A 26,013-nucleotide genomic window follows, 5' to 3' on the forward strand; every position below is an offset into this window, starting at 1 on the left:
TCTTTGAACCAGCGGATATACAAACTTGCTAAAGATGTCTGTTCCAAGCCAACACCATTCTATTATTATTAACCCTCCCCCGCCAGAATATATAAATAACAACAGTAGTGGTTGTCAAACAAACCAACTTCAGTACTTACAGAGGGTGGTCATGAAAGCCATGTGGAGACACAACTTTTCCTGGCCGTTTCACCAGCCTGTAGATGCAGCAGCACTGAATCTTCCTGTAAGAACCATTTTGGAATTGGAGTATCAGTATATAAAGTATTACAGGACTTATGAATTGATGTTAGTTTAAAAGAGTTTTTTTCTGATGCAACAGATCATGGAAGGCTACTTTTGTATATGAAGTGCTTTCATTAATCCAAGTCTGCAAGAAAACTGTGGGTTTTTTCTGGTTCATGCTAAATACTGCATCTTTGTTCATTTGCTTTCTGATCTGAGACTGTAGTAAATCAATATTTCTAAGAGATAATAAGAATGCTTAGACAGGCCTCTTGGAGTTTCTGGATGTTGGTATTCTGTCTTGTCTTCTTTCCCCCTCCCTGCTGGTTTAGCCATATCTCTTAACACAGCATATGATGAGTATTTTCTGTTGTCTTTGAGATTTTTATTTTCAATAGGAGGCAGCTAGCCTCTTTCAATGTCAAATACTTTATGATGGGAAAGCAGACCTGATTGACCCTAAAGTCAATAGGCAAATCTGGACCCAGTTTGGTGCATAGAAGTAATTACACTTGTAGTACTTCTTAATTTCAAATCAACTTTGGCATCTTGCTCTGAAGTTTCTAGAGGAATTAAATATCCCTGCAAAAATAGGGAAGAGAGAGATGTGGTATTCTCATCATACCACAGTGGTAGAATATTCTAGGAAATAGAAGGTCTTGATGCTTAAATTCTTGTCCTGTATTGCCTGGTGGGTTTTATTTACATTACAATTTAATTGCAACAAAGTGAATTAATATCATGTCTTGTGACAAATTGTTTTAATTCAGGTATCTTTAGCCTCCAGTTTTGGTTCACCCCCAGCTTTTTCAGTCAAATGAAAACATTGCTTATTCACACAGTGGTATTTCAAATGACCTGGAAGATACTGCTCTTGGTAGAGAAGTAGAAAGGTGTTAAATAAAACCATGGTACATTTCCTTTTTTTTTTCTTTCTTTCTCCTCCAGCTTAAGCAATTTTATTTAGTTCTCTCAAATTGAGAGACTAATTCTACAAAATCATTGGTTCTGTTCAGAGCAGACAAAAGCCTTTATCTGCAACTGTTTCTCATGACAAACTCATTTTGTCAGTTTGTCCAAAAGCACAGACGAAGTGACTATCTTTCTGTGTCTTTTCTTACCCTTTTTCCTTCTTGGAAGGAACTGTCACTTAAGGTTAATATTAAGGGTCATTCAATCAGAGTTGCAAACATTTGCAGCTGGCCTTAGGCCAGTTCTGCCTCTCTGGATTTCGAAGGCAGCCACTTGACTTTCTAAAAGTATATATTAGTTCAACCACTGCACAACAACAAGCAAACCTCTGGCTCCATGGCAAAGACAATTAAGGCATTTGCCTCCTTTGCCCCTCTCCTCCATGTGTTAGAAGATGCAGAATGGACAATATTTAATTATTAGCTGTGTTATTTAAAAGTTTTCTTGGTTTTGTTTTGGTAAATTCAACAGTCTGCATTTAGCTTTTTTTTATTTCACTGAAACAGTTTGTTAGCACAGCTTTAGAAGACTCTTGAAGTAGTAGTAACTTCACCCAATTACGATGTATATGTGAATTTGGTGGGGATATTCTTGTTTGGATTTCTTAAATGTGCCAGCAGGGAATTAGCCTCATGCTCTTAATCATAAGGTTTTAGCCATGCTACTGAAATAATCACAATAGTTCACATTCCAGCTGCCTTTCAGTCATTGCCACATCTTCACTAGACTAACCCTGAGAGGAGAGGCAATATAGTCCAGGGGATGAAGTGTTTGATCAGCTACTGTGAAAACTCAGCGGCTTCTTTTTGTCAGTGACTGAGTCTTTGTCAAAGTCTGTCTTCGGCTTCTTTTCCCCCTGTTCTGTAAACTGGAGTGCTACTTAAAGTAAATGGCTTTGAGATAACAAATGAGAAGTACGTATACTTTTCATAAGTACTGCTACTACCAGTATAGCTTTGGATCCTATTGAAATCAATATTCTTTGGGGCTTTGAATGGTGGATTTTATATAAAAGAGCAAGAAGAAAATATGAGGTGAAGAGGTCCTGAACACTTACTTCTGTGGTACCTACGATTATAGTTTTCCTTTAAATAAAATATTCATTCTAACATAAATTGCAAGAGAGGAGAATTGCATTAACTTTCATAACTTGATGTGTCAGAATCTTCATGTCCTAATATTAAAGATATCTGTTGTGTGACCAACTCTTTCAAAACCACAGGATTATTACAGTATTATAAAGAAACCTATGGACTTGAGCACCATTAAAAAGCGTCTGGAACACAATTACTACACAAAAGCTGCAGAATGCATTGAAGACTTTAAAACTATGTTCTTGAACTGCTACATATATAACAAGGTATGTGAAACGCAACCTCTTACCAGTAACCAATTCTATTGAACAATACAAACAAGTTTAAAACAATCAAATAGTTATTAAAGCCTGCACTAAATCAATGTCTTCATGATTTTTTTTGAACTATTTTCTCTGAAAGGCGGGAGGGATTTGTTGCTAGGCTTGACTGAGGGCATGTAAGGGATGTCTAGCCTGCTGTTACAACTAAGTGCATAGTCTTTTCTGCACAAGGATTCCACCTGCAAAACCTCTGGGTTTTAGTTGCAGAGCCCATGAACAGCAAGCACTATGTAACTTCTGTACAAGTTTAAGGCTAGCAACCTTGGCTTGGGTTTAAGGCTAGCCATGCTCTGCTCCTCCAACAAGTTTAACCAACCTAACTTGAAGTATGAGCGTCTCCCTGTGCTTGGATGTTTGTTGGCTCTGTCTTCATACCTTTAAGCTTCAACAGCTTTCTTCAGAACATAGGAATGAATAAAGAGTTACAGATCTACCCCCTTTTCCCTTTGCTGTGGGAAGTACGTGGATATAAAACAAGTAGGACTGTGCAATGGGACAGTGGGAGAAAGAGTATTTCAATAAAGAAGCAACTTGTATTAAAGTGAGTTGGGGGGGGGCAGGGATCGCAAGGACTTGTAGATCCCTCTGGTACTGGTGGCTTCTTTAAATCTATTGGTGTAGGATGCTGTAGACTGTTTATTTTAGAAGGTAGCCCTCCATTACTGCAGCCTCTCCTTTACTCTGAATGTTACTGACTCTATTTTGCAGCCAGGTGATGACATTGTGTTTATGGCCCAAGAACTAGAAAAAGTATTTATGCAGAAAATAGCCCAAATGCCACCAGAAGAAAAATTAGTGATTCTCAACAAAGGAAAGAGAAAAGGAAAGAAGCCAGAAGGTAAGGCCTGTATTATGTGTTGAATTGTCAATATATTAAACAAGCAAAAGCTGGAAACAGGGAATCCTCTGTAGCTTGTCACAAGTCAACCCTGGAGCAGTCAGAGTGTTCTCCACTCTTCCCAGAACATATCAGACAAATAACAACACTGCTATAAGGCTTTAGCAGATTCAGCGCAACCATAATATTTTCATAGGTACTAGCTAAATTTCCTGTTTTCTACTAATGAAGTGTGTTTAAGACAAGGTAAAAATCAGAATTAACAACTTCATCAGTAGTGTGATAGCATAGCTTCACATGCAAACTTCCAGTAAAATGCAGTGCTCTTGCCCACAAAAAGGATGATTCGGTCAAGACATCTCAAACTTTTGAGGAAATTGCGTAGGAATTGCTTGAAGCAACATTGGGAAGCCTAATTGCAAGTGGCCAGGTGATTAGCTGCAACTTATTACTCATCACTGAGTTCCTATGTCTTTTTAATTGCTCTTACAACCTGTTTCACTTGTACAAAGTACTCGTTTCTACATCTAAGCTCTCAACATTGCCAAAGAACAAATATTTATATTGATAGAACTAAGACTATATAGTGCCTGGAATCACATGTGCATCTCAATGGGTTAACTTGGAGACCTCCAAGGTAGTATTCTAAATTGGCCTGGAGGTACTGCTGTCAGTTGTTGGGGAAATCTTAGCTGTGTTTTGAAAGAGCTGCAACAGTTCTTTACCTTGATACCTGTTAATTATTTGCCTTCTGACAGCCATAGAGCAGTGATGATCTTGGCTAGCTCAGTTCTTACTGGGTCACTTAACAGATGCTCTTGATGCAACTATACAGCTCTTCAGGGTCTCCTGATGAATTAATTTGCTTCATGTTACTGCTGTTTGTGGTGCAGTGGTCCTTGTTGCTGGTAGTATATGAAACAAGTATTTCTTCAAAATAGTATTACAGTTTGATAGATCTCTGTAGCTTTGTCCTCAAGGTATGTTTGAGGAGCAACATTACCTTTCAGTGATCTGGTAGACAGATACGGAAAAACAGTGGGTTTCTTGGCCCTTTCAAGAATTTTTAGGGGGTTAGGAGGAAGAGCCTACTCGGCTGCCTTCCTGCTCTTACTAGCTTATTTGAGTAAAATCTCAAGCAATTCATTGCCTTGGCAGAATATCTTGATTGAACAGGTAGAATTGACTCCCAGAAAAGATTTCTGTTGAGAAATGTGTTGGAAGCTGAGTTAGCTTTTTGGTTCTCAAATGATTGCAACAATTTATTGAGATGCTTTCATAACACTATCTTGCTGGTATTAATGCTGTTTAAGTCCCCTCATTCCTTTTGCACGCACAAACATGCAGCTTGTACAAATTTTGAAATGTTCTAAGCACTTCTTCAATTGGATAGTAGAGCACACTGCTATGATCAAGGAAATATTTCTGTCCTGTCTTTGCAGACTTTGGCTCTAGAGACAGACCTATACACACAGCTTATTTCCCTTTAAAAAAAAAAAAAAGCAACTGACTTCCATTTCGGAGAATGTTATGGTGTTTCTCAGTGTTGTGTTATATAAACGAATAGGTGTGAACATTTGTGGGAACTAAACAATCACACAGCTTGAAAAGACATTACTAATCTAACTAGCCAAATCAAATGCAGAAAAACAGTGGTCTAAACTGTCCTCAAATCAGCGATGGAGATCTGTAATATGGCTAAGCAATATATGCAGGTCTTAACTATGCTTATGAAACTTGAACTTTCCTGATACAGTTTGATGCACCCTTTGCTGCTTGGTCTTTGTTGTCCTGGTTTTGGCTGGGATAGAGTTAATTTGCTTTCTATTAGCTGGTATGGTGTTATGTTTTGGATTCAGTATGAGAAGAATGTTGATAACACACTGATGTTCCTCAGTTGTTGCTAAGTGTTGTTTAGACTAAGTCAAGGATTTTTCAGTTTCTCATGCCCAGCCAGTAGGAAGGCTGGAGGGGCACAAGAAGTTGGGAGGGGACACAGCCAGGACAGCTGACCCAAACTGGCCAAAGGGGTATTCCATACCATGTGATGTCATGCCAAATATATAAACTGGGAGGAGTTGGCCTGGGGGGGATCACTGCTTGGGAACTAACTGGGCATTGGCTGGCGAGTGGTGAGCAACTACATTGTGCATCACTTGTTTTGTATATTCCAATCCTTTTATTATTGTAATTTTTTTTATTATTATCATCATTATTACTTTCTTCCTTTTTGTCCTATTAAACTGTTCTTATATCAACCCACAAGTTTTATTTCTCCCCCTGCCCCCCCCACCCCGATTCTCTCCCCTATCCTACTGGGTGGGGGGGAAGTGAGTGAGTGACTGCATGGTGCTTGGTTGCTGGCTGGGGTTAAACCACGACGATGCGTATGTAGAAAACAATTTGATTCTCTTGGCAAGAACATTTTTACAATGTACAGATTTTAGTGTGATGTCTCTTTAATCTTCCCCCTGAGGTTAATCCACAGCTTAGTTGAAACCAAATATGCACAACTTGGTACAATATTCTAGCTGAGGTACTAATGGTGCTGAGTAGAGGAAGATACTAATATTGCTGTATGTAACACTGCTCATTTGTATTTATTTGTATAGTTTTGGTGTGGAAGAGTGGTTCTGTTGACAACTGCTCCATTTGATCATGAAAGAAATTACCTGCAACATTTAAGACCTAACTTTAAAACTTTGTTTTAAAATAACCAGAAACACAGCAATCCAACCCTGGGACTTCAAACGAACAAAGTGCAATGCAGAAACAAGCTGAAAGCAATGAGCAGCCTCCAGTGATGACTCAAGAGCTACAGCAGGTTACACTAGCTCCTTTGTCTGCAGCTCAGCTGACTGCTTTAATGCCAGCTGCAGTCCGTATAACAAAAGTAAGTTTCCTCAAATAACTTTCAGAAAGAAAGGTATTGAAATTGCTCCTTCAGGCAGTAATAGCAAAGCCACAGGAGCTATGCTTATTGCAGTATCTTCTCAAAATTTCTATTGTGTTAGAAGTTAGTAAGAGATCTCTATTAAATCTTCTAGGTCTCTGCTAAATAACTGGGACAGTATTAATTCTAGAAACTAAGCAGAAGTTGGGATGACTGCTTGGCACATCTTTTCTTATAAATGTGGTTTTAAAAATGTTGTTCTCAAAGAAACAAAGTGAACTTTAAGATGGTCATTCTTGAAGCATACTACTATACTTCTACAAGCTTCACCTTGATGTAGAAACTGTTCTTTTCTTGAGGTGTAGATAATGGTTTTAGTATTAAAATAAAGCTCTTTCTAAGTCTGCTTAATAACTTCTCATGGTTTTCAACATAAATCAAATGCTTGATTTCCCAAAAATAGCATGTTTGCTTAAATGCTGTGTAACTAGCCTGGAAGGTGTTTGTAGCTCACAAAAGCAAATTCTTGTTAACTGTAATCTGAATTGTATGTGAACATCGGACATTTTCATCAGATAAACACTCTTGTATTGACTTAGTTTTGGTTTTGCTCTTCCAATGAGGAGTAGGGACGTGTGCCAGGCTCTCCTACAGTGTATATTTACACTTTACTGAGAAGTCTGAACAGTGATGACAAAGTGCAAGTTGTACCACTTCCAAACCAAATACCACCCAGGTTAAAGAAAAATAGAGATAAACCTTGTACATAAAGCCCTCAACTAGGCTTAAAATGAATTGCAGTAATGTTTCCCCTTCCAATGGCAGTCATCCTGTGGTAACTTCATAACCTACCAGCTTCTTGGAGTCTTCTCAATTGGCTACAAACTGACCACAACCTGACCTGCAGGTACACCCTGTTCTTTCCTTTACATCTAAGATTGTGTTTGGCGTGATGATCTTGTAATGCCATGTAGGTTTTCAGTCTAAACTTGAGGAAGTGCCACATTCTGCTCTCACTTCAGTAGCTGTAAAAGTTCTGACACTTGTGTGTAGTCTGAAATCTGACCTTTCTCTCACTGTGTTTTAGACTGTAAATACACCTGTATTTTAGACTGTAAAATTTTCTTTTCCTAGGCAAAAAAAGGTGTGAAAAGGAAGGCTGACACTACAACTCCTACTACTTCAATATTCACAGCAAGCAGTGAAGCTTCTACAACATTTAATGAAAGAAAAGCTGTTAAAGCATACAAAGGTGAAAATAAATGTATGATACCAAATAAACTTCAGAAGAGACGCTTGCCAGATTCTCAGCAGTCACCTGAAATTCTTAAAAAGATTCAGTTGCCAGAACAACTAAAACATTGTAATGAAATACTTAAAGAAATGTTTTCAAAGAAACATGCAGCGTATGCATGGCCTTTCTTAAAATCCGATGTTGCATCTTTCTCACTTGGTGAGAACCAAGGGATCACCAAACATCCTACAGACCTGGGAACCATTAAAGTAAGTAGGTTTCAGACAGAATTGGACTACTTGTGTGCTTGCTTGAATAACTTGTGTAATGACTGGATTTTAATAGTGTTAGCTGAAAAGGTGTCATGAAAGCTGCTTCTCCTTTGAAAGAAATAATGGGCATAGAAACCATATACATTTACCTCTCAACAAACTAAGCCACAGCTCACTGAAGAAAGTTTTCTAAGTCTCGTTGTGACTATGTGTGTAGTGGCTAATCTACTTATCTGTTGAACAAGCTAATGTAAGTAGCAAGGGAATTACCATCTTCATGAAGCACTTCCAAGCAGGCTGCATATTATGTATCTTTCAGTCTGTATACACAATGCTGTTGCTAATGCTCTATAAAACAAAATACAATTCTGTAACGTCAACTTCTGCTTCTCTCTGAATCTCATTATCCTTGCTGAAGTGCCCTGGAACATCAACACTGGATATTTATGTGACACCTTTCAGATTTTCTGTGAAAATGAACGCTTCTAGATGGAGTTATGTGGCCAGTGCTTTGTGAACACAAGGCACATCTGTCTGAGGTTGAAGTATTTAGCCATGTTAAGATCCACCTTTTGTGGGGAGGGTTGAATTTCAATAGTCTATTGAATTATGTTGAAAACTGGCTTGCACAATATAATTGTTATTTCCCAATTTCTAGCCCATTACTTTGACTCAAACAATTATGGAATAGGCTTTGTATAAATACCATGCTTAGCATCAAAAACAAGTGCTGAGTACATGCCCAAATGAAGTCACCTGAACATTGTTGTCTGGACCTAGTGCTGAAACTAGTACTACAAAGTCCTTGGAGCAATTACAGCTAGCAAGTCTTTTTACAAGACGAATTCTCTTACTTTGTTAAAGGGACAATGCTGAAATGAGAAGCAGGTCTTTCCATAAAGGTTCTTACAATATTTATTGTCTTGATACAAGCTGAACCTTATACCGGATGTAAAAATTCTTGTTCCTCCTCTTTCTGCCAGTTCATGGTGATGTTCTCTCTCTACCTTTAAGCTCTAAACGTGTGTTAACTTTCTTTTCCTCTAGAAGAAAATGGATAATTTTGAATATAGTGATATACAAGAATTTGCTACTGATGTTAGATTAATGTTCATGAGCTGCTACAAACGTAATTCTCCAGACCATGAAATAGTTGCTATGGCGAGAAAACTTCAGGTGAGTTATCACTTAAGTCAGATTTGAAAAAGAGTAGGACTATGAGATTCCTTTGCAGTAATATCATACCCTGATGTAGCATCTACTAATGTTACCAACTACTGTGTTGCTGTGTAGCTCTAGAAAACAAGCAGCAACTTCATAATGCTTTTAGAAATCTGAAAAACATGCTGATCTCTCTGGTGTTCCCAAACCTAACTCTTTAGGATGTTTTTGAGATGCACTTTGCCAAAGTTCCCGATGAAGCTGTTGCAAGCGTTCCTTTGCCACAGCCTACAAGAGAAATGACAGAAGCTTATTCCAGTGAGAGCAGTAATGATGACTCTTCAGAAGAAAAACCATTCGAAGACTCTGAACAAGAGAGAACAGTGCACCTTGCAAAGCTTCAGGAGCAAGTAAGCATTAGTAGTCAATGTGCATGACTTTTATAATGTCTCTGATAGTGCCACTTGCAATTGTCCATTCTAAGGCTTAGTACCAAGAATCAGTATTTAAAAGATTCTGTAGTCATTTGCTTTTCTTAATACAGAACTTCATTCCTGTTTGGAAGCACCTGAATAGTGCCTTAGCAAACAAATATGAACTGGTTTTAGTGAATCATTGCTTTAGTACTCTTGCCTACCATTTTTTCCTCAAACTTTTAAAAAATAAAACTGTGTTGCTGTGGTATGATGAGAACATTCAAATACTCTACACATAGCTTAGTGGCATATTCTTCTAACAATGGCATTTCCTTCAAATGGTTAAAGAGCTCTGTTCTTATGCTCAGTCTCTTTTGAGCCACACCAAAGCAAGTCATTAAATTCTACTTCAGAAAGCTCAGTATGAAGTAAAATTGAAGGACTCTCATGCTAATGTGAAGCATGGCTTTGCTTCACTGGTTAAGAGTGGAATGGGTCTTGCTTTTTCTTGAACATAATGCTTTAACCTGCTGCTGCTATATTCATAAACTGTGGGGAAAATTACCATTTGTTCTGCTAGTCAAATGAGGGACAGTTTAGTTTTCAGTATTTGTCAGAGTAGCATCTACAACCTCAATTTATGAATACAGGCATGAGGACAACTGAAAGTCTACAAGAAAGCCTTTGCAATAGTGAAGTATTTCAGTGTGTCTGAATTCTAATTCTCATCATCTGTCCATCTTCCTTCTAATTCCTATGAGGTTTAAACAGATTTACACTAGGTCTTTCTCTGAAGCTGTTAGTACTTCCCAACTAGCCATTTTATATCGCAAAATATCTGGGGTTTATGCGTTGAAGATGCACAAGCCCAGTCCCACTAGCCTAATTCAATAATGCTGTAGAGGTCTAACCTAATAAGGCACTTAAGTGCTTCCCACATGCTTGAAATTAGAGAGGCTGCTGGATACTCCCACAGTGATTTTTTTTTTTTTTTTTTTTTTTAATTCTTCACAGGATGCTAGAAGACACATGCTGTTAGAAATGCCTACATAAAATAAGTAGCCTTACATCTTCTATATCTATAGGCAGTGACTAATCTATAATATAGTAAGATGCTTGGAAAATAAACCTCATTTGGAAAGCAAACTTCCTATTAATATCCACTCAGCTGCTACAAATCTCCTGTGATATTTAAGACCAGTTTATTGTTCCTCCTACACTGCCTAAGATTATCAGATTTTTTTTTTTTTTTTTTTTTGCTTTTGATAGCTTAAAGCAGTTCACCAGCAGTTGCGGGCTTTGACAAGAGCATACTTACCTAGACTGAAAAAGAAAAAAGAGAAGGCTAAAAGGGAGAAAAGTAAAAACAAGGAAAAAGCTAAAATAAAAAGCCTGATTCAAAAGAAGAAAAATCTAAAACACAAGAAGAAATCTAAGAAAAAGCTGTCTTTAAACATGTAAGTGTGGGGGACTTGTGTGGGTGTCAAATTATTTTAAAGTGCTGTCACTGCAGTATACTTTTTTTCTTGCAGTCAGTCAAAGAAAACCATGCAGCAGGTCTTGTTGGCACATAAATCAGAAGATGAAGATGGTGCCAAACCTATGAATTATGATGAAAAACGACAGTTGAGTTTGGACATAAATAGGCTCCCTGGAGATAAGCTTGGGAAGGTAGTCCATATAATACAGTCAAGAGAACCTTCACTGAGGAACTCTAACCCTGATGAGATTGAAATAGACTTTGAAACTTTAAAGGCTTCAACACTCAGAGAACTAGAAAAGTATGTGGCAACCTGTTTGAGGAAGAGACCAAGAAAGCAGCGGGGTATGTAGCATAAATGATGCTTTAAAAAAAAAAAAAAAGATAACCACAAAACAAAAACTAGATTTGTTTTCTGGTTTGCTGCAATGTTAACTTCTGTTTCACATGCAGCTGAAAAAACAACAAAGTCAAAAGAACAACCTAATTCTGAGAGGAAACAAGAGCTAGAGAAGAGACTACTGGATGTCAATGGTCAACTGAACCCAAAGAAGGAGAACTTCAAGTGTAATGTTACTCTTACTTTTATTCATTTGCAACAGAAATAGCTTAAAGTGGCATTCTCCACTTGGACTTATGTACTGTTAGACAGCTGGGGACTTTCTCCTCAGAACAGTTGAGGTCTTAAGCTTCCCATTGCTGGTCTTAAGATTCTTCCTATGTTGAGTGAGCTGGAGTTACAGCAGTAAATTTGATCAGTTACTTGTCCTGTCTAAAACAACTTCCTTATTCTTCACCTAATCCTTTATTACAGGTAAAGATGATAACAGCTTCAGAGCTTAAGGGACACTGAACACCTTCCTTACACTGACATGAAAACATGGTGGGGAGGAGTGTCCCACAGTCTATGTATTTTTTTGAAATTCACTTTTTGTGTCTTAGAGATTCAAGAATAACAAAATCTAATTATACTTCTTATATTACAGCCTCACTAATATTGTCACACTAGCAAAAATTCTGCATCAGTGACAGGTGTGCTGTGTTGTTCCTAGGCTTAAAGAAGTGCCCTAGGAGAACTAATTCAGTTTTTCAGGCAATAATGTGTTTCAATATCAAAGCCAGAAATTCAGTACATACTTGAGCATATCTACACTTACCAGTGTCAGGGACTGAGAACAGATCAATGCAGCTGATGCAACCAGTAAGTTTGAGTTGTTCCTCATTAAACTAGTGAGTGCTATTATTGCCCTCTATTGGATATCTATATCTATTAAGCAGTTATAAAACCAGTTAGCTGAAATGATAGAAGCAGCCCTGCAAGACACAGGCTTGCATCCAGCATTAGTTCAGCCAACAGTCTTCCTGTCTGGTATACATGATGGCTTGAAACCATCCTAGAAAGAAAAGCTTAAAGAAGCAGCTGAAATCAGTTGTGAAGGATATGTTGCAGGGAGAGGTAGGAGGCAGGCCAGGGAATCTTTAAAACTGGCATCTGGCTTGTTTACAAGGAAGGGCTTAAGCTGGCCCGTAAAGACTTGTGTCCAGGGAAACGGGTATCCATGTAGCTTCTCATTTTCAAAGCTTCTATCAGAGCAACACACTTTGAAAAAGCTTTTTGACTGCAAAATCACTAGAAACAGAGTTAAATCAACCCTGCAGATGCAAAATAGTCAGATGGTGGGGAGGTGGTAAAAGATGACAATTTTGGCTTGGGAAAGAGGAGAGTTGGCTATAGACAAAGACCTCAGCATGCAAGTCTCTCAGCAGCAGCAAGCACAGAAACAGGCTCTTAACTGTGGGAAAATTTATGGGGGAAAATTGGTTGAATTGTGTTTTAAGACAGCACAGTTTTAACCTACTTTAGGGTTGTAAGCTGTGTGATTACAGCTCCTCCTTGGCTATTTCATTCATTCAGCTAGCTTGCTGCTGGTAAATGTTCCTCTATAAAAGTCTCAAATCCACTGCTAAATGGATAGGGGACAAGGAAATGGCAGAAGATCAACTGTTATGTGGGAGAATAGACCTAACAAGGTTGATCCTAGTCTTGTATGCAAAGACTGCTCCACTGCAGGTTGTTCTAAACTCTTTCTTTTTCTCCTGCAGTTGAGAACAACGCTGAGTCCAGTATGGGACCAAGCAGACTAAGCGACAGCAGTAACAGCAGCAGCTCCTTAGACTCTGGCAGCAGTACTAGCAGTGGTTCTGGTTCTAGCTCCTCAGATAGCAGTGACGCTGAATCAGGTCAGAAAGCTTTATTTTGTGTTTGTGTAGGCAAAACATCTGCCTTCTCAGTTAGCATCTACTGTTCCACATGCTTACTAAGGATTTCAGTTACCTCTGTAGGTTTGCTCCATGTTGAAGGCTCAATTCCAGTGCTATTAAATGTCTTAATGCTGAGTTTGTAGGTTAAAAAAAAAAAAAAAAAAAAAAAAAAAAAAAAACCAAACACTACAACATCCACTCGACTTATCAGTGAAAAACTCCAGGGACCAAAATCAGCTAGCAAGAGGTCTGTGTGTCTAACCTGGAGACTTGACTATTAGGCTATAGCTTACTCCTGTGGTTTCGATTCCTTTTTGAAAGTGTGATTTACTTTATTTTCATCTTCTGGTCTGCAGCATGAAGGGTGCCTTACCTTGTGGGTAAGGCTTAGTCCGTAAGCTGAGGGACCAAAGCGCCAACAGCATTGACTGTAGAGCCAAAGTCTACCATGCTGCTTAAGCTGTCCCAAGCTTGTTCAAGGAACAAGCTGCAGCATCAGGATATCAGAATGTTGTTTCTCTTCGTAGACAGAACTCTTTAGTTTTCTAGGACAGAATAGATCTGCCAAACTGGAGGTGTACAATGTAGATCTCTGTGTGAAGTAATGGTGTAAGGTGAGATGAGTGCTCAACCCTCTGCAGTGTGGGGAAGCAAACACAGTGAAGTTATTGATGGTAGCAAAGGCCTTGATCCTGCAGTAATCTTTGTGGTCTCTTTTTATATCTGGGAGAAGCTTTCTAAACATATCAAGCTGAAGTTAAAGTATTCAAGATAAGAATGTTCCTTTCACTGTGAGGTTTGGCTCTCTACATAAAACTGCAACTCACATCTTGTATGTGTGAATAATGAAACATATGCGAATGACTCTTTTTTTTTTTTTTTTTTTTCTTTTTTCCCCCTCTCCTCTATCCCCCTCTTTCTGCCCACCTCGCTGTATTTACAGTTACAGAAACTTGCTCAAAACAGACTGGAGCCATGCAGAACTGTCCAACTTCTATGGAAAAGCCTAAGGTAAACTGATTGGAATGGATACAACATTTTTGCCCTAAAGTTATTTGTTACATACAATGGTACTGGAAATGACACAGTTTTATCAGGAAATAATGAATACGGCTTGAATGCTACTTGTTTTGTAGGATTGATTTACATGGAGATGTAAAATCTGCTGTTTGTTAAGAGTAGCTTATGTATCTGTATAGAAACTGATGTACTGGGAGAACTCCTTAGGCTTTTACCTCTTAAAATCATTGTGAAAATTCCATGTTGGGTGGAGGAGAAAGGAAAAGAGGGGAAGAATGCTCCACACACCCCACCCCTCTACCCCACCCACCCCCAAAAAAGGAAAATTCTCTCCAACTTGATCTCAGAGTATAGAATTGACCTAATAAACAGTGTGTACCCCACTTAAATATTTTTTATCTATGAATAACCTCACTTCTACACCTGAAAATAAATAAATTGTACAATATACTAGTCATTTTTGGGGTATTTTATATTACTTATTACTATGGTATTACTATGAGAAACAGCAGTTTTTATGTAGAAATAATTTTTAATGCCTCCAAGACTGAATTGCTCTATTCCTGTATATACAGTGGGTGTTAATTTTTGTCAGGGTTAGGACCCTTTCACAATTTCCCTTGAAGCTACCAGAGATAGAGACCTTGCATTTCAAATCAAGATCACAGCAAAGCCTTCATTCTTCTTACAATAGACTAGCTTTCACTTAAAGTGCTTAGCTGGATACAGGAAACCAGGCTGCAAACTTATTCAGCTGCTCCTTCTGCATCTTCATAAGCAAAGACTGAGGGGAGGAATTATGCAACACCCTTTTGTTTGTTTAAAATGTGCAGCCTCTGCAGTGACAGAATGACAGCAATAAACTTGAGAAAACAGGATATGGGAATTAAGCTTCGGCTTGGTTATAACAGCCCCAACCGACTTTCTGAGTAGCAGCAAACATCATACTTCAAATCCTCACATTACATTTTGTTCTTATGGGTCTTCTGTATCTGTCAGACCAAGGCAGTCCACTTTACCTCATGTGTTTTTTGTCATCTAAACTCTCAGAAAATGCTAGGCTAGTATTGCAATACAAGGGGGTAGGGGATCAAACAGCTATAAAAATTAAGATTTGGCTGTATTAACTACGGCAATCTATTTCTAGAGAATACCGCTGTGTTTACAGAGGACATCCTGCAATGCTGTTCTGCAAGCACAGCCCTCACCTCTTACTAGTAGCTTGCAAAATCGTGGATCATCTGAACTCCAGAAGCCACCTCCCAATGTACTGCAGAGGCTCCAGCCTTTACAGAATAGATCATTTAAACCACCAGAACAAAATGCCCCATCTCCCTCAGGTAACATCTTTATGGCAAAAATCATGGCTATATTTGACTGCTGAAGGAAGAGATGGCAGGACTAATGTTTGTATTGCCCAATAAGTTTATCTTGGGGTTTTGGAGGTTATCAAGTGGGTAATAGAAAAAGTTCTTGCAGAGTATGGATTATAAAGAGCATGATGTAAATACAAGTGTGGCAGCACTGAGGATTGGCTAGGATTTCAGATTACTGGGGCACTTGTGGTGGGGCAGAATAGTATTAAAACAGGAAGTATTCGTGCCTCCATCTGATGAGATGGAAAATGATACCTTAATGAATCTAGGGTTACAGGAAGTGCTGAACACCTTAAGGCAGGAATTAGGTGCTTAAACCCATCACCACCACTCAAGTTCATGTTGGAAATCCCTATTAGCTGAATTTAAGGCTTAGTGCCATAGGCCCTCTGAATTGATTGCTGTTGTCTAGACATATCAAATATTAACTTGCTTAGAAACTTGATCCAAGCAGCTATTCTTTTCCCTCCCTCACTTCAAAAGGTCTAATAGCTTCAGACACTTCTGAGTTTTTGGTAAAAGACAACTTGAGCTGCTAGCTGATTAACTCAAATCAATTAAACACTAATTAAAAATTACTGTCTCAAATCATACAGCTAGGATACATATCTTCATATCCAGTTAGTCCACAGATCTAAACAGTGACCTAATTTTGAGATGTAGGACTGCACTTTGCATGTTAGGGGAAAACATACACTACTCCTTTCTCAGGTATAATCTCAGCTGTATCTGCTCTGCATGGTGCTCCAGACCAGCAAACTCCTCAGAGTACTCCAAGGACAAATCAGTCTTCTGTCAGCCAGTGCACACGTGCTTTTCCAGAGGTGAATACATGCTTCTCTCCAATGCATTAATTTCAAATAACTTGTTTAAAGCATGTTCTTATTCCTTTAAATAAGATTCCAGGCTTGAATTTGATGCAATGAAGGCCACCTAACTTTTGTTGCGAACCTTATCTAAAACCCCACTAACAAAGTGATTCTTATTCTTTAATAGGGTGTTAATTCATTGACTGTTGTCTGCAACACAAAACAAAAGAGTTTGGCTGATCAATGTATCAAGTTCATAATGTACTATACAGTTTACTTTATTTCTTTTTGGTGCTACAGCCTAAACTTACCTAATTCTTGCACACTTCCAGGTTAAAAGCCCACCCTGTAAACCTACAGTTTCACAAAAGAAATGGGCAGCTTATATCATATATTCCTGTTTTCTAGAAGTATCAATCTCATAGGCTTAGTAATACTCTGAAGACTCTAGGGGCTATCCTGGAAAAGTGTGTTACTTTTTCTTCCTATTCCTAAAGCCATGGAAACTGCGGCTTTCAGGGTCAGAGATGAAGTTGTGAAATATTTAGTCACTGTTGATTTCTGTCTTGCTGTGTTCTTGGAGAGTATCCTGGTTAGAAGGGCCTCTGTGTTACAAAGGAAGCTATTCATGTGACTGCAGCAGCATGATCTCTTCCATCTTAAGATGTTTAACTATCTTTCTCAACATGGCTTCAAACATAGCTGCTTTAGCCAGGTTTTAATAACTTTTATTTTTTTAAATGGATAGAAATTACCTCTATGAGCACAAGAACGTGTTTTGCAAGAATGGAAGAAAAGCAACTCCCCCTTTCCCAGTTGCGTCCACTATCCAAGGCAGCAAGTAGCATATGTTATGAGACTCAGGTTTGTGCAACAGTTTCCCTTGTTCAAGGGGATTACTACACAATCTTGCACAGAGAAAAACTACCACTGAACTGAAGTAATACAGCTGCCCTTCACCCTGATCCATAAGCTAGAGTGAAGCAACTGGCTTTACAACAGTCAAAGCCAACTTCTATTATGTTGTACCATGTTAAGGGTTAAAGAACTTGTATCAGTTTCTCATACTCCACCCGCTCTATCACTTGGGATCTCTGAGCAGTTCGTGTGCTAAATTCAAAGTGTTAATGTAAGAACTTGCTTTGACTACCATAGTATGAATGAAATCTAATTCTGCCCTCGTGTTTACAGAAGCTAGAGCTGCAACAATTTACTGCTCTAAGCTTTTAAATCTTTAATCCTGCTGCTGTATAATAAAAATCTAAGTATTTAGCACTTCAGAATGTATTCTGAAGTCTAACTTGTCTTCTAGGTATCCAATGCAACTTCCCAGGTTGACAGTGCTGATTGGAGTAAACAAGCTGAGAAAACAATACCTCTAGACAAATCAAATAAACTTCAGAACAAGGCCAGTGAGAGAACTGCTGATTCAATATCCATAAGTCAAGGACAGAGTATGTATTGTCATAATAAAAACTGTAACCGATATCAGGGGTGCAAAGTTAAAAATGTATAAGAACCTGGTTTAAAGAAATAAAATGCTGAACACTTGTACGTTAATAAGTTTGCAGAATAATGGAGGGGGTGCAGTTTTCCCTTGCTCTTTCTTTTTCTTTTTGGTTTGCTGCTTTAAAAAAAAAAAAGTTAAATGAATGCTTGGTTCTTGTTCTGTGTTAAGATATCTAAACCATATGACTTTGATTTAAGAACTTGGCTTTCTGAATTTAGTACTAGGGATAAGTAACCCGGTCTTCCAGGAAATCTGAGAGAACCGATGCTCTGATCTGTCGAACTTCACTGGCCTTTAACCTGTCTTCTACTGAAGCTTCATGGAGTTCTTTTCCCAGGGCACTTTGTGTGTATTTTGAGTTACCATCTCCAGCTCTTGGTGACAAGGATCTGACAGTAAAGCAATGTCAAACATGCCTTCACCATGGAACAAACTTGCAATTATTACAAGAACACAGGTTCTCTGAAAGCTGCATTCCATATAGAGATGCATCAGACTTCATACATATCTCAGATAAAGAATTCTGAACTGGACACTGAACATCTGTGCTGAGAGCCTAGTGTTACCAGACATGATCATTTTGGTTCCTCTGCTACTCTTTCCTCTCTAGACTATCTGTATAGGCTTGAACAGGGGAGGGAACAAGCTTCTGAAAACTTGATGAAAATAAAAGGCACAGCCTTATTACTGATGAACTCTTTAATTGTTGCCAAAGAATAACTCTGAGTTCTTGAGTTGTATTAAAGCAGCTCTAAAAATGGAGATTTAATTCTCCAAGATGTTTTACTCAGTATTTTCATGGTCTTAACACACCTATCCATATACCTACTGACCCCTTTTGTTTAGATTTGTAGCAGCTGGAGCTGGTACATGGGTTCCATGGATTCAGCTAATGATCTTCACTTATAAAGTGTTGAGACTGCCTAAAACTTGAATTCCTGTCCTGTATACTGCGTGACTGTAACTATCAAGATCCTGGTGTTATCTTAATATGTTAAAGGGCTGGGAAATCGAGCAGGAATAAATCAAGCTCACTGTTCTAATATTCATAGGAAAAAAGCATAGCCAAAATTTTTGAGAAAGCTTGCTCCCTTCCACACTTAATTGTTTACTGCTTAGTCTTTATTCCTCTTAAATTTCTATTCCTAATCCTCATTTAAGTTGTACTGTATCTATCTCTTCCCCTTTTTCAAGAGACAGTTGTGTGGACAGTTGTAGAGGACCTCCCATGTTTAATACAGGAACTATCCAGTAATGAGACTCTGCCTTTGAGTACGCTTGAACTTCACCATTATGTTGCATAACAGAGCTTATAATGCTGTTATGTGAGTGTAGTTATCTGCCCCCTTCCATAATACAGTGGTGTTTAACTGTTCCTGCAATGATACATGCCCCAGCTGTGTTCAGTGTTGGTATCTTAGCCTTTCCGCTATTAACTCCTGTAGAAAACTAGGAGGTGGAGGGCGGGGGGAAGACAGGATTTTCGCTTTTGTTTTTTTTGAACAACAAAAACTTTGCTAATCTGGAACTGTTGTAGGGCATGTAATCTATTGATAGAAAAGTGTAGAGAGTGCTCAGTACTGTATGTGTCTACTTAGATCAAACCAAGGAAACTCATTTTAGAATTGGATGTTTACAGCAACTTGTTGAATTTTGTAGAGAATCCCACAGTCTCAGGCATTTCTGTGAGGTTACTTACATCTTCAAAGCGAGTTCTTGACTTTAGGCTTGTGACACCTCCGATGGTATGGGTGTAGGCTTGGTGTATCGCTGAATTCAGTGGTGGCTTGCTAAGAATCTTAACTTACAAAACCAGTAACCACAAGCTTCCCTTCAGATTAAAAAGCAGTGTCTTTCAATGAGAGGTTCTGTGAAGGCTGGTATTGCTGCAAATAGCTCTAAAATGCACGTTTCAAAGCCCATGGCTGCAAATGCTTTTGATGCAGCCTCACGTTCCTGTGTTATATCTAGAGCTTTAAGACAGACATGACTATAAACTTAAATTCATCTTAAGTTTGCTTCAGGTAGATCTTCTTGGTGGGTATAACAGGTTGATCGAATTGATCTTAACAATGGGGTTAGACATTTCTGGGTATGTGAAACTCTTGCTTTTTTTGGGCGGTGGGGTGGGGGGTATTCAGTGCTCAAGACTGTCAAGTTTCTTATGTGAAAATTCAAGCTGCCTGTATGACAAAAAAATGATTGATGAAAGAAAGATGACTATTGTATTGAGGGATATCTTAATACACTAGTTCTCTATTCTGGAGGAGAACAAGTCTCTGGTAACAGAATTTGTTCTAGGTAGACTTTGCTTAACTGGACCTGGAATCCACAAGAATGGAAATATCAGGATTTGGAACACTCTTCAATTGTACTTGAGAGACTTCAGAGATCTTTATTTTATTCCACTGTATAGTAAAAACTCTCCTGCTCACTTGCAATTATACCATCTCACAGGCACTGCAAGGGAGCATAGGGTAAAGGCCAGGCACTGTTCTTGTCTTGACTTTTGGAGGCTGTGAGGTCTTTCTGAAAACACCTTTTAAGACAAACTGGCTGGGGGTTTGATGCTCTGCCTTCAGCATTCTAGATTCAAACATCCAAAAGCTTCATCCTTAGCATAAAAAAAAAAAGTTATCTTGAGTTTCTTATTAAACATTCACTTAAAATAAATACTGAAACATCTCAAACTGCAGTAGAGGATCATTGGTGAATGATATAAAATATCTGTGTTGTTTATATGGGGTTCTAAAATAGTGGCTTTTCCCGAGTATACCTAAATTTTCACCCCAGAAGCTCTTTAGAAAAGGAATATAACAAAGTAGTACATAAAATTAAAGAAAAAACCCAAACCACAACCTACCCTACAATACATGGCTTTTGTTAACCATGTGGTATTCTGGCCCATCCCTAGTATTACAAAAGTCTATTTTCAGGCTTACCATAATGACTGTAGGATATTTTATCTGTTCCTGCATTTAAAAAGTTTTTTGAAGTCTTAAAAGGTTTGGGGGAAGCGTTTTTCATGCAGAGTAGCATGGATCTTCTACAGTAACACAGCGTATCAGAACTGTTAATCTGAAGTTAGTATTCTCAAAATAGCACTTCTGCTTTGTCTGTGTAAGTGTTGGGGACTTTTTCCCTCACAAGTAATAAAGAGGTAACAGCATGGAGTATTCATGCATCCTGTAGGCGACTGGAAATGTGATGACTAGCCCTTACTGGCTGACCTATCTGCTTTTTTTAAAAAACAAACAAACAAAACCAACAAAAAAGGAAATAGGCTGGAGAGCTTTAGGCAAAATGAGTTTACATGATGAATGTGGTACTCTTAAATAAGGCTGGAATCAAAATGAAAGAGGGCTGGGTGGGGAGGGGACAGGAGGTGAGAAACTGGCAAGGTGCTGTGTTGAGACTTTCTCACAAAACTTTTTGGGCATTCTGCTGGGACCTCTCCTAGAACTAACCAGGAGTTAATTTCTCATCTGTAGTTGAGCTTAACCATTCCTTTCTCTGCCCCAAACTGGAGGGAAGTGGTCCAGTTCAATTTAAGCTTAGGAAATGTTTGGGAGCATTTCTGTCTTTCTGAACTAAATAGTAAGAAAAAACTGTAGTGTAAATTCTTAAGTCAATTTCTAGAATGACTAAATTTTTATCACTTTAATTTGAGGAAACATAGTCCATAAAATCAACACGAGCAAAAAATCTTTTTTATTCTTCCATCAGGTCATCGTACACCTAATGATAAACCTAATGATAAAAACATGCTAAAGCTAAATTCCAAAATTCTTCCAAGACAGGTAAGTGTTGCTCAAGTCCTATTTGAGAAGAGCTTGAGTATACTTACTAGGATCAGTAATTCCTTGTCCTGGGATCTTCTCTGAAAATCTGGTCTTTGATGATGCAAATATTTAGTGTCTGATAGGTCTTGGGCATTGTTATAACCTGTGCAGATTTATCTCATTTCTAGTACTAAAAAACAAACAAACAAAAATCTATGGGCTTTGATCATTTCAGAAGGTAAATGATATAAGATTAAGTTAAAAATAACATATTCATATTTTCATAAAAAATATGGGTTATGTTATTCAATACTTAAACAAGGATCTAGAGTTCCTTCATTTGGTTTTAATATTCAAGCTATTAGTGTGCTTTCCTTTGCTGATCAAGTAACAAAAATAAGACTAGTGTGGAATATAGCCTTGGGTACTATTGAAAAACCTGTTCTGAAAAAAGGATGGTGCACTTTTGATGACATTATCACAATCGGTAAATAATCTGGAAGGTTTTATGGAAGTTAAGCAAAATATTTCCCAGCATACAACAGGTTATCTTAAATGGAGGAATAGAGGAATTTTCTTACCTATTATTTAAATTATTCTGTGGTGATCAGCTATTCGAAAACATCAGATCGGAATTACTAGTCTACGTAATTAATCGTGTCAGCCTCCCAACCTGAAAAGTTTGTATATAGCCTGTTGAATTAAAATATTCTTAGGATTTTTCTTTAGGCACTTAGCTTTCAGAAAGCTATTAACTAACTTATTGAATTCAATTCCAAATATATCTTTCCTTCATAAACATGTGACCACCTACTAGAAGCAATACTTCTTAAGAATATTTAAGAATACCGTGTTTATGCTGTTTTACACTGTGAAGAAAATGCCATGGGGGGGAGAAAACACAGATACTTAAAAGAGACAAAATCCATAAGGCTAACACAAAACTATTGTTATGTAAGGATTATGTATAGAAATGAGATGGATGTTCTCTGTATTAAAATATTGTCAATGGACCTTGCATAAGCTCAGTCTTGTGAATTCATATGTTCTGTAGTTAAAAAATGGAGAGGTAGACATAAAGGTTTGGGTAAGAATAGCTACAAATGCTAATGATTTTTAGCGTGTTGCTAAAGAATCTCAAAGTTGATGAGAACACATATTGAAGTCTGCTTAGATTGCTGTATTTGCACTAATATTCTGCCAAAGTAAGGATATTTTGTTGTAGGTATTCCCAAATAGGTCCAGTCAAAGCAGCATTGTGCTAATATAAGAGCTAAGCAGATAATGGATGATTAGTAGTTGTATTTTTGCCTCTTCCATGTTTTCCTTTTTCTAATAACTTCAGGATACAGGATTTAAGAATATAGATTCCTGGGTAAGCTTATGTAAAACAATGATGCTTCCAGCTCCAATAAAAACATCTGCTGAGAGTTTCAAACAGTTCAGGAAAGCAGCATTAAAGAAAAAGAGTGGGCAAGCACAGGAGTTAAAAAGGCCTCTGGTGCAAGCTGAGAGGGAAATGCACAACCTTCCTCAAGAAAAAGAGAGGTTTGTAACCACGTATGTTTAAATATTATTCTATTTTTTGCTTGTATGGTACTGGGTTATTCAGCCTATGGGCTTAGTTATTCAGCAACAAGTGGTTTGCATTAAGTAATTGCCATGTGTCAGCTGAAAGGGGGAGCTGTACCACTCTAAGCACAACTGCACATCCAAAATGCACGAAGTGGCTTTTTCCCTTGCAAATCAGTTTAATTTCAGCAGTCAAAGAAACTCCTCGGGTACTTTTTCTTTTTCTTTTTTTTCTTTTTCTTTTTTTTTTTTTTTTGCCCCTGGAGCACTCAATTCCTCTGGTCATGACCAGAATTCACACCTGTCCTCGGTATCTTACTTCCGTATACCTGTAGCCAGGAAAATCCCTATCTTATTGGTATCGTAAGGGGAAGCAGGATAATCCAGTCTTCAAGAACTTGGTGTTCACATAGCTAAAGTAGTTCCAGTATGCACCACTTCAGACAGCAGAATTCTTTGCATTGCTATAGAAAAATATATTCAATAGGCTACTGCTGTAGTATTCTTCCCTGGTTTTTTGCAACCACTGTTTTAGTGAGTGCATACATATGTATCCCAGTCTGAGGTCTATTAATATGCTGAGTAGGATAACTGACTACCTACTAATTACTGCATTGCAGTTATATCCTAGATTGCTGTTTGCCACCTTTTTGAAACTCCTGCTTCCTGTAATATTTCCCACTTCAGGAGTCTTAAGTTTTTTTCTTGTCTGTTTGACCCAGTGAAAGATAAGCGTGAGCTGGTTCTTAAATTCTCCTGCTCCTGCCCATTGCTGGCTGTATTAGAATAGGTCACTTGTTTGGAGTGTATTATTTTAATAAACAGAGCATTTGAGAGACTTAAGAGTACACTCCTTGTTCAGAATGCATAGTGAGCAGTCCAGGCACCTTCAGCTACTACAGGTTTCCAAGAGGAGGGAAACCAGGCATGTAGCTCTATGGAATAAGACATTACAGATGCTTGCCTGAAGTAAGTGAGCTCTACCTTAAATAACTAGTTGAAGAGGAGTAAGGAGAAGCAAAACATCAGGGGGCAAGAAAGTAACAAAAAATCAAGCATGTATGTCTTTCAAAGAAAGTGCATGTAAGTTTTGTGTAGCATATATGTAAGTCCTGTGTGCATATAGATTGGAAATGGAACACAGGAAACCTTAACTTACTGCAGCCCAACAAGTGCGTGCACATACCTCTTGCAAAGGGAAATTATTGTGAATCAACATGTAAAACAGAACCACAGTTTGAATGCTATGCACTGATTTAAATTATTCGCAGAACTCCTGTTCAGGTGCAAAGGCTTGTTATGAAGAAAAAGAAACAACTTTCATCCTATACCAATCTCTTTTCCTGTCTTTAAAGGGGCCATGAAGGCACAGGATTGGATGCCATAGCAGTGACAGACTGTGAGCCCCAAAAAGAAGGGCATAAGAGCAAACAACTGCCTGAAGCTCAACAAGGTACTCTTGTTCAAGACCGTAATTTGGCTAGAAAAATGGAACAAGAACGCAGGAGGAGAGAAGCAGTAAGTTGCTGACTCTTGCCAGCTGATTTTGTTTCAACTTCAGTAGAGAATAAAAAATGTTAGTTCAGGTCCTTATTTTAAAGGAATATAAAAAAGACTATCTGCTTGGTCCTATTACTCCCCTAAGCTTAGAATAATTGTGTGGTAAAATGAAGTTTTAAAGAGGAGTCCCTGCCCTCTGAATAATTTCAAACCTCAAGCCTTGCAAGCTGTCTATTCTCTTGAATATATTCCGTGTCAACAAATGGTAGTCATACTGTTCTGGTCTGAAGTATCAAAACTGAGCCTTTTCAAAACTAACTTACTGGCTTTATTGGTGTAGGTAATGAAAGTTTTTTAACTGCTACTTTTTTTTTTAGATTAAACATTTTTTTTAAATTCATAATATTGTATAACGGAATGTGAGAACTGCAGTATGCGATAATGCTAGATTCAGATAAGGTCTACTGAAGCTTTTGTCCTGTTCAGCTCTTTTCAGAGGATTTCAACAACATGTGCAAACTTGTAATAACAGAGGAAGCGTACACTTTTGGGGAAGAAGCTTTGTAGTTTTTTCTTAAATCTTTAAATATTTGACCTGCATAGTATTCATTAATGTCTGATTGCTCTGAAAATACACTAATTTGCTTTCTTGCAGATGGCTTGTATAATTGATATGAATCTGCAGAGTGATATTATGGCATCTTTTGAAGAATATCTTGAGTGAAAGCTGTGGTCAGTATAGAACTTCAACACTACTACAAACTGTACAACTTTGAAAATGTACTAGTTAGAAGCTTAAACGTTAAGACCACTTTAAAGAGCATGTAAGCTCCTCTAAAATGCTTAATATTAAAAGCTTGTTCATTGACACCTGAAGCATCACAAGATCTTTTTGCTGCTTGTTTATAATATATGTAATCTAGTCTGCTACACAGTGGACTGTAGTTATTTCGATTACAGTCTCATATGTTGTGTGTGTGTGTGTGTATATATATATGAGAAAATATCAGCTTTTTGATTCTTTTCTCATTTTTTTAAACCAATTTTTTTCAGAAACACTTGAGAATCTGTTATACCAAGCATAGCCAAACTCTTGTTTGACTGTATTAAATCATAGTATGCTAAATATGCACCTACAGAAACTACTTTAAACCAAGGTCTTGTCAATTGTGTGACTGCTATTAAAACAATCCCTTTACTATGACACACTTGCACAGAATCTGCGCTGTGACAAAAGACCTCTATAATAGTGATAATTTCTAAAGGGTGTGTAA

General features: G+C 37.9%; 1 protein-coding gene across 1 annotated transcript; it reads left to right on the forward strand.

Annotated features, from left to right (window-relative positions):
- BRDT (bromodomain testis associated) lies at positions 1-25,481 on the forward strand. Its single transcript, XM_069790720.1, is given in 19 exon segments — positions 1-226; positions 2,420-2,557; positions 3,323-3,452; positions 6,173-6,345; positions 7,480-7,848; positions 8,899-9,027; positions 9,234-9,422; positions 10,698-10,885; positions 10,961-11,253; positions 11,362-11,475; positions 13,012-13,149; positions 14,120-14,181; positions 15,338-15,530; positions 16,278-16,390; positions 17,688-17,829; positions 21,612-21,685; positions 23,013-23,215; positions 24,595-24,757; positions 25,395-25,481. Coding segments are annotated over 19 exon segments (3,090 nt in total). The 5' UTR covers positions 1-34.
- The last annotated feature ends 532 nt before the right edge of the window (positions 25,482-26,013 follow it).

The sequence above is a fragment of the Haliaeetus albicilla genome, chromosome 8 (genome assembly GCF_947461875.1).
Source record: "Haliaeetus albicilla chromosome 8, bHalAlb1.1, whole genome shotgun sequence".
Taxonomy (NCBI): domain Eukaryota; kingdom Metazoa; phylum Chordata; class Aves; order Accipitriformes; family Accipitridae; genus Haliaeetus; species Haliaeetus albicilla.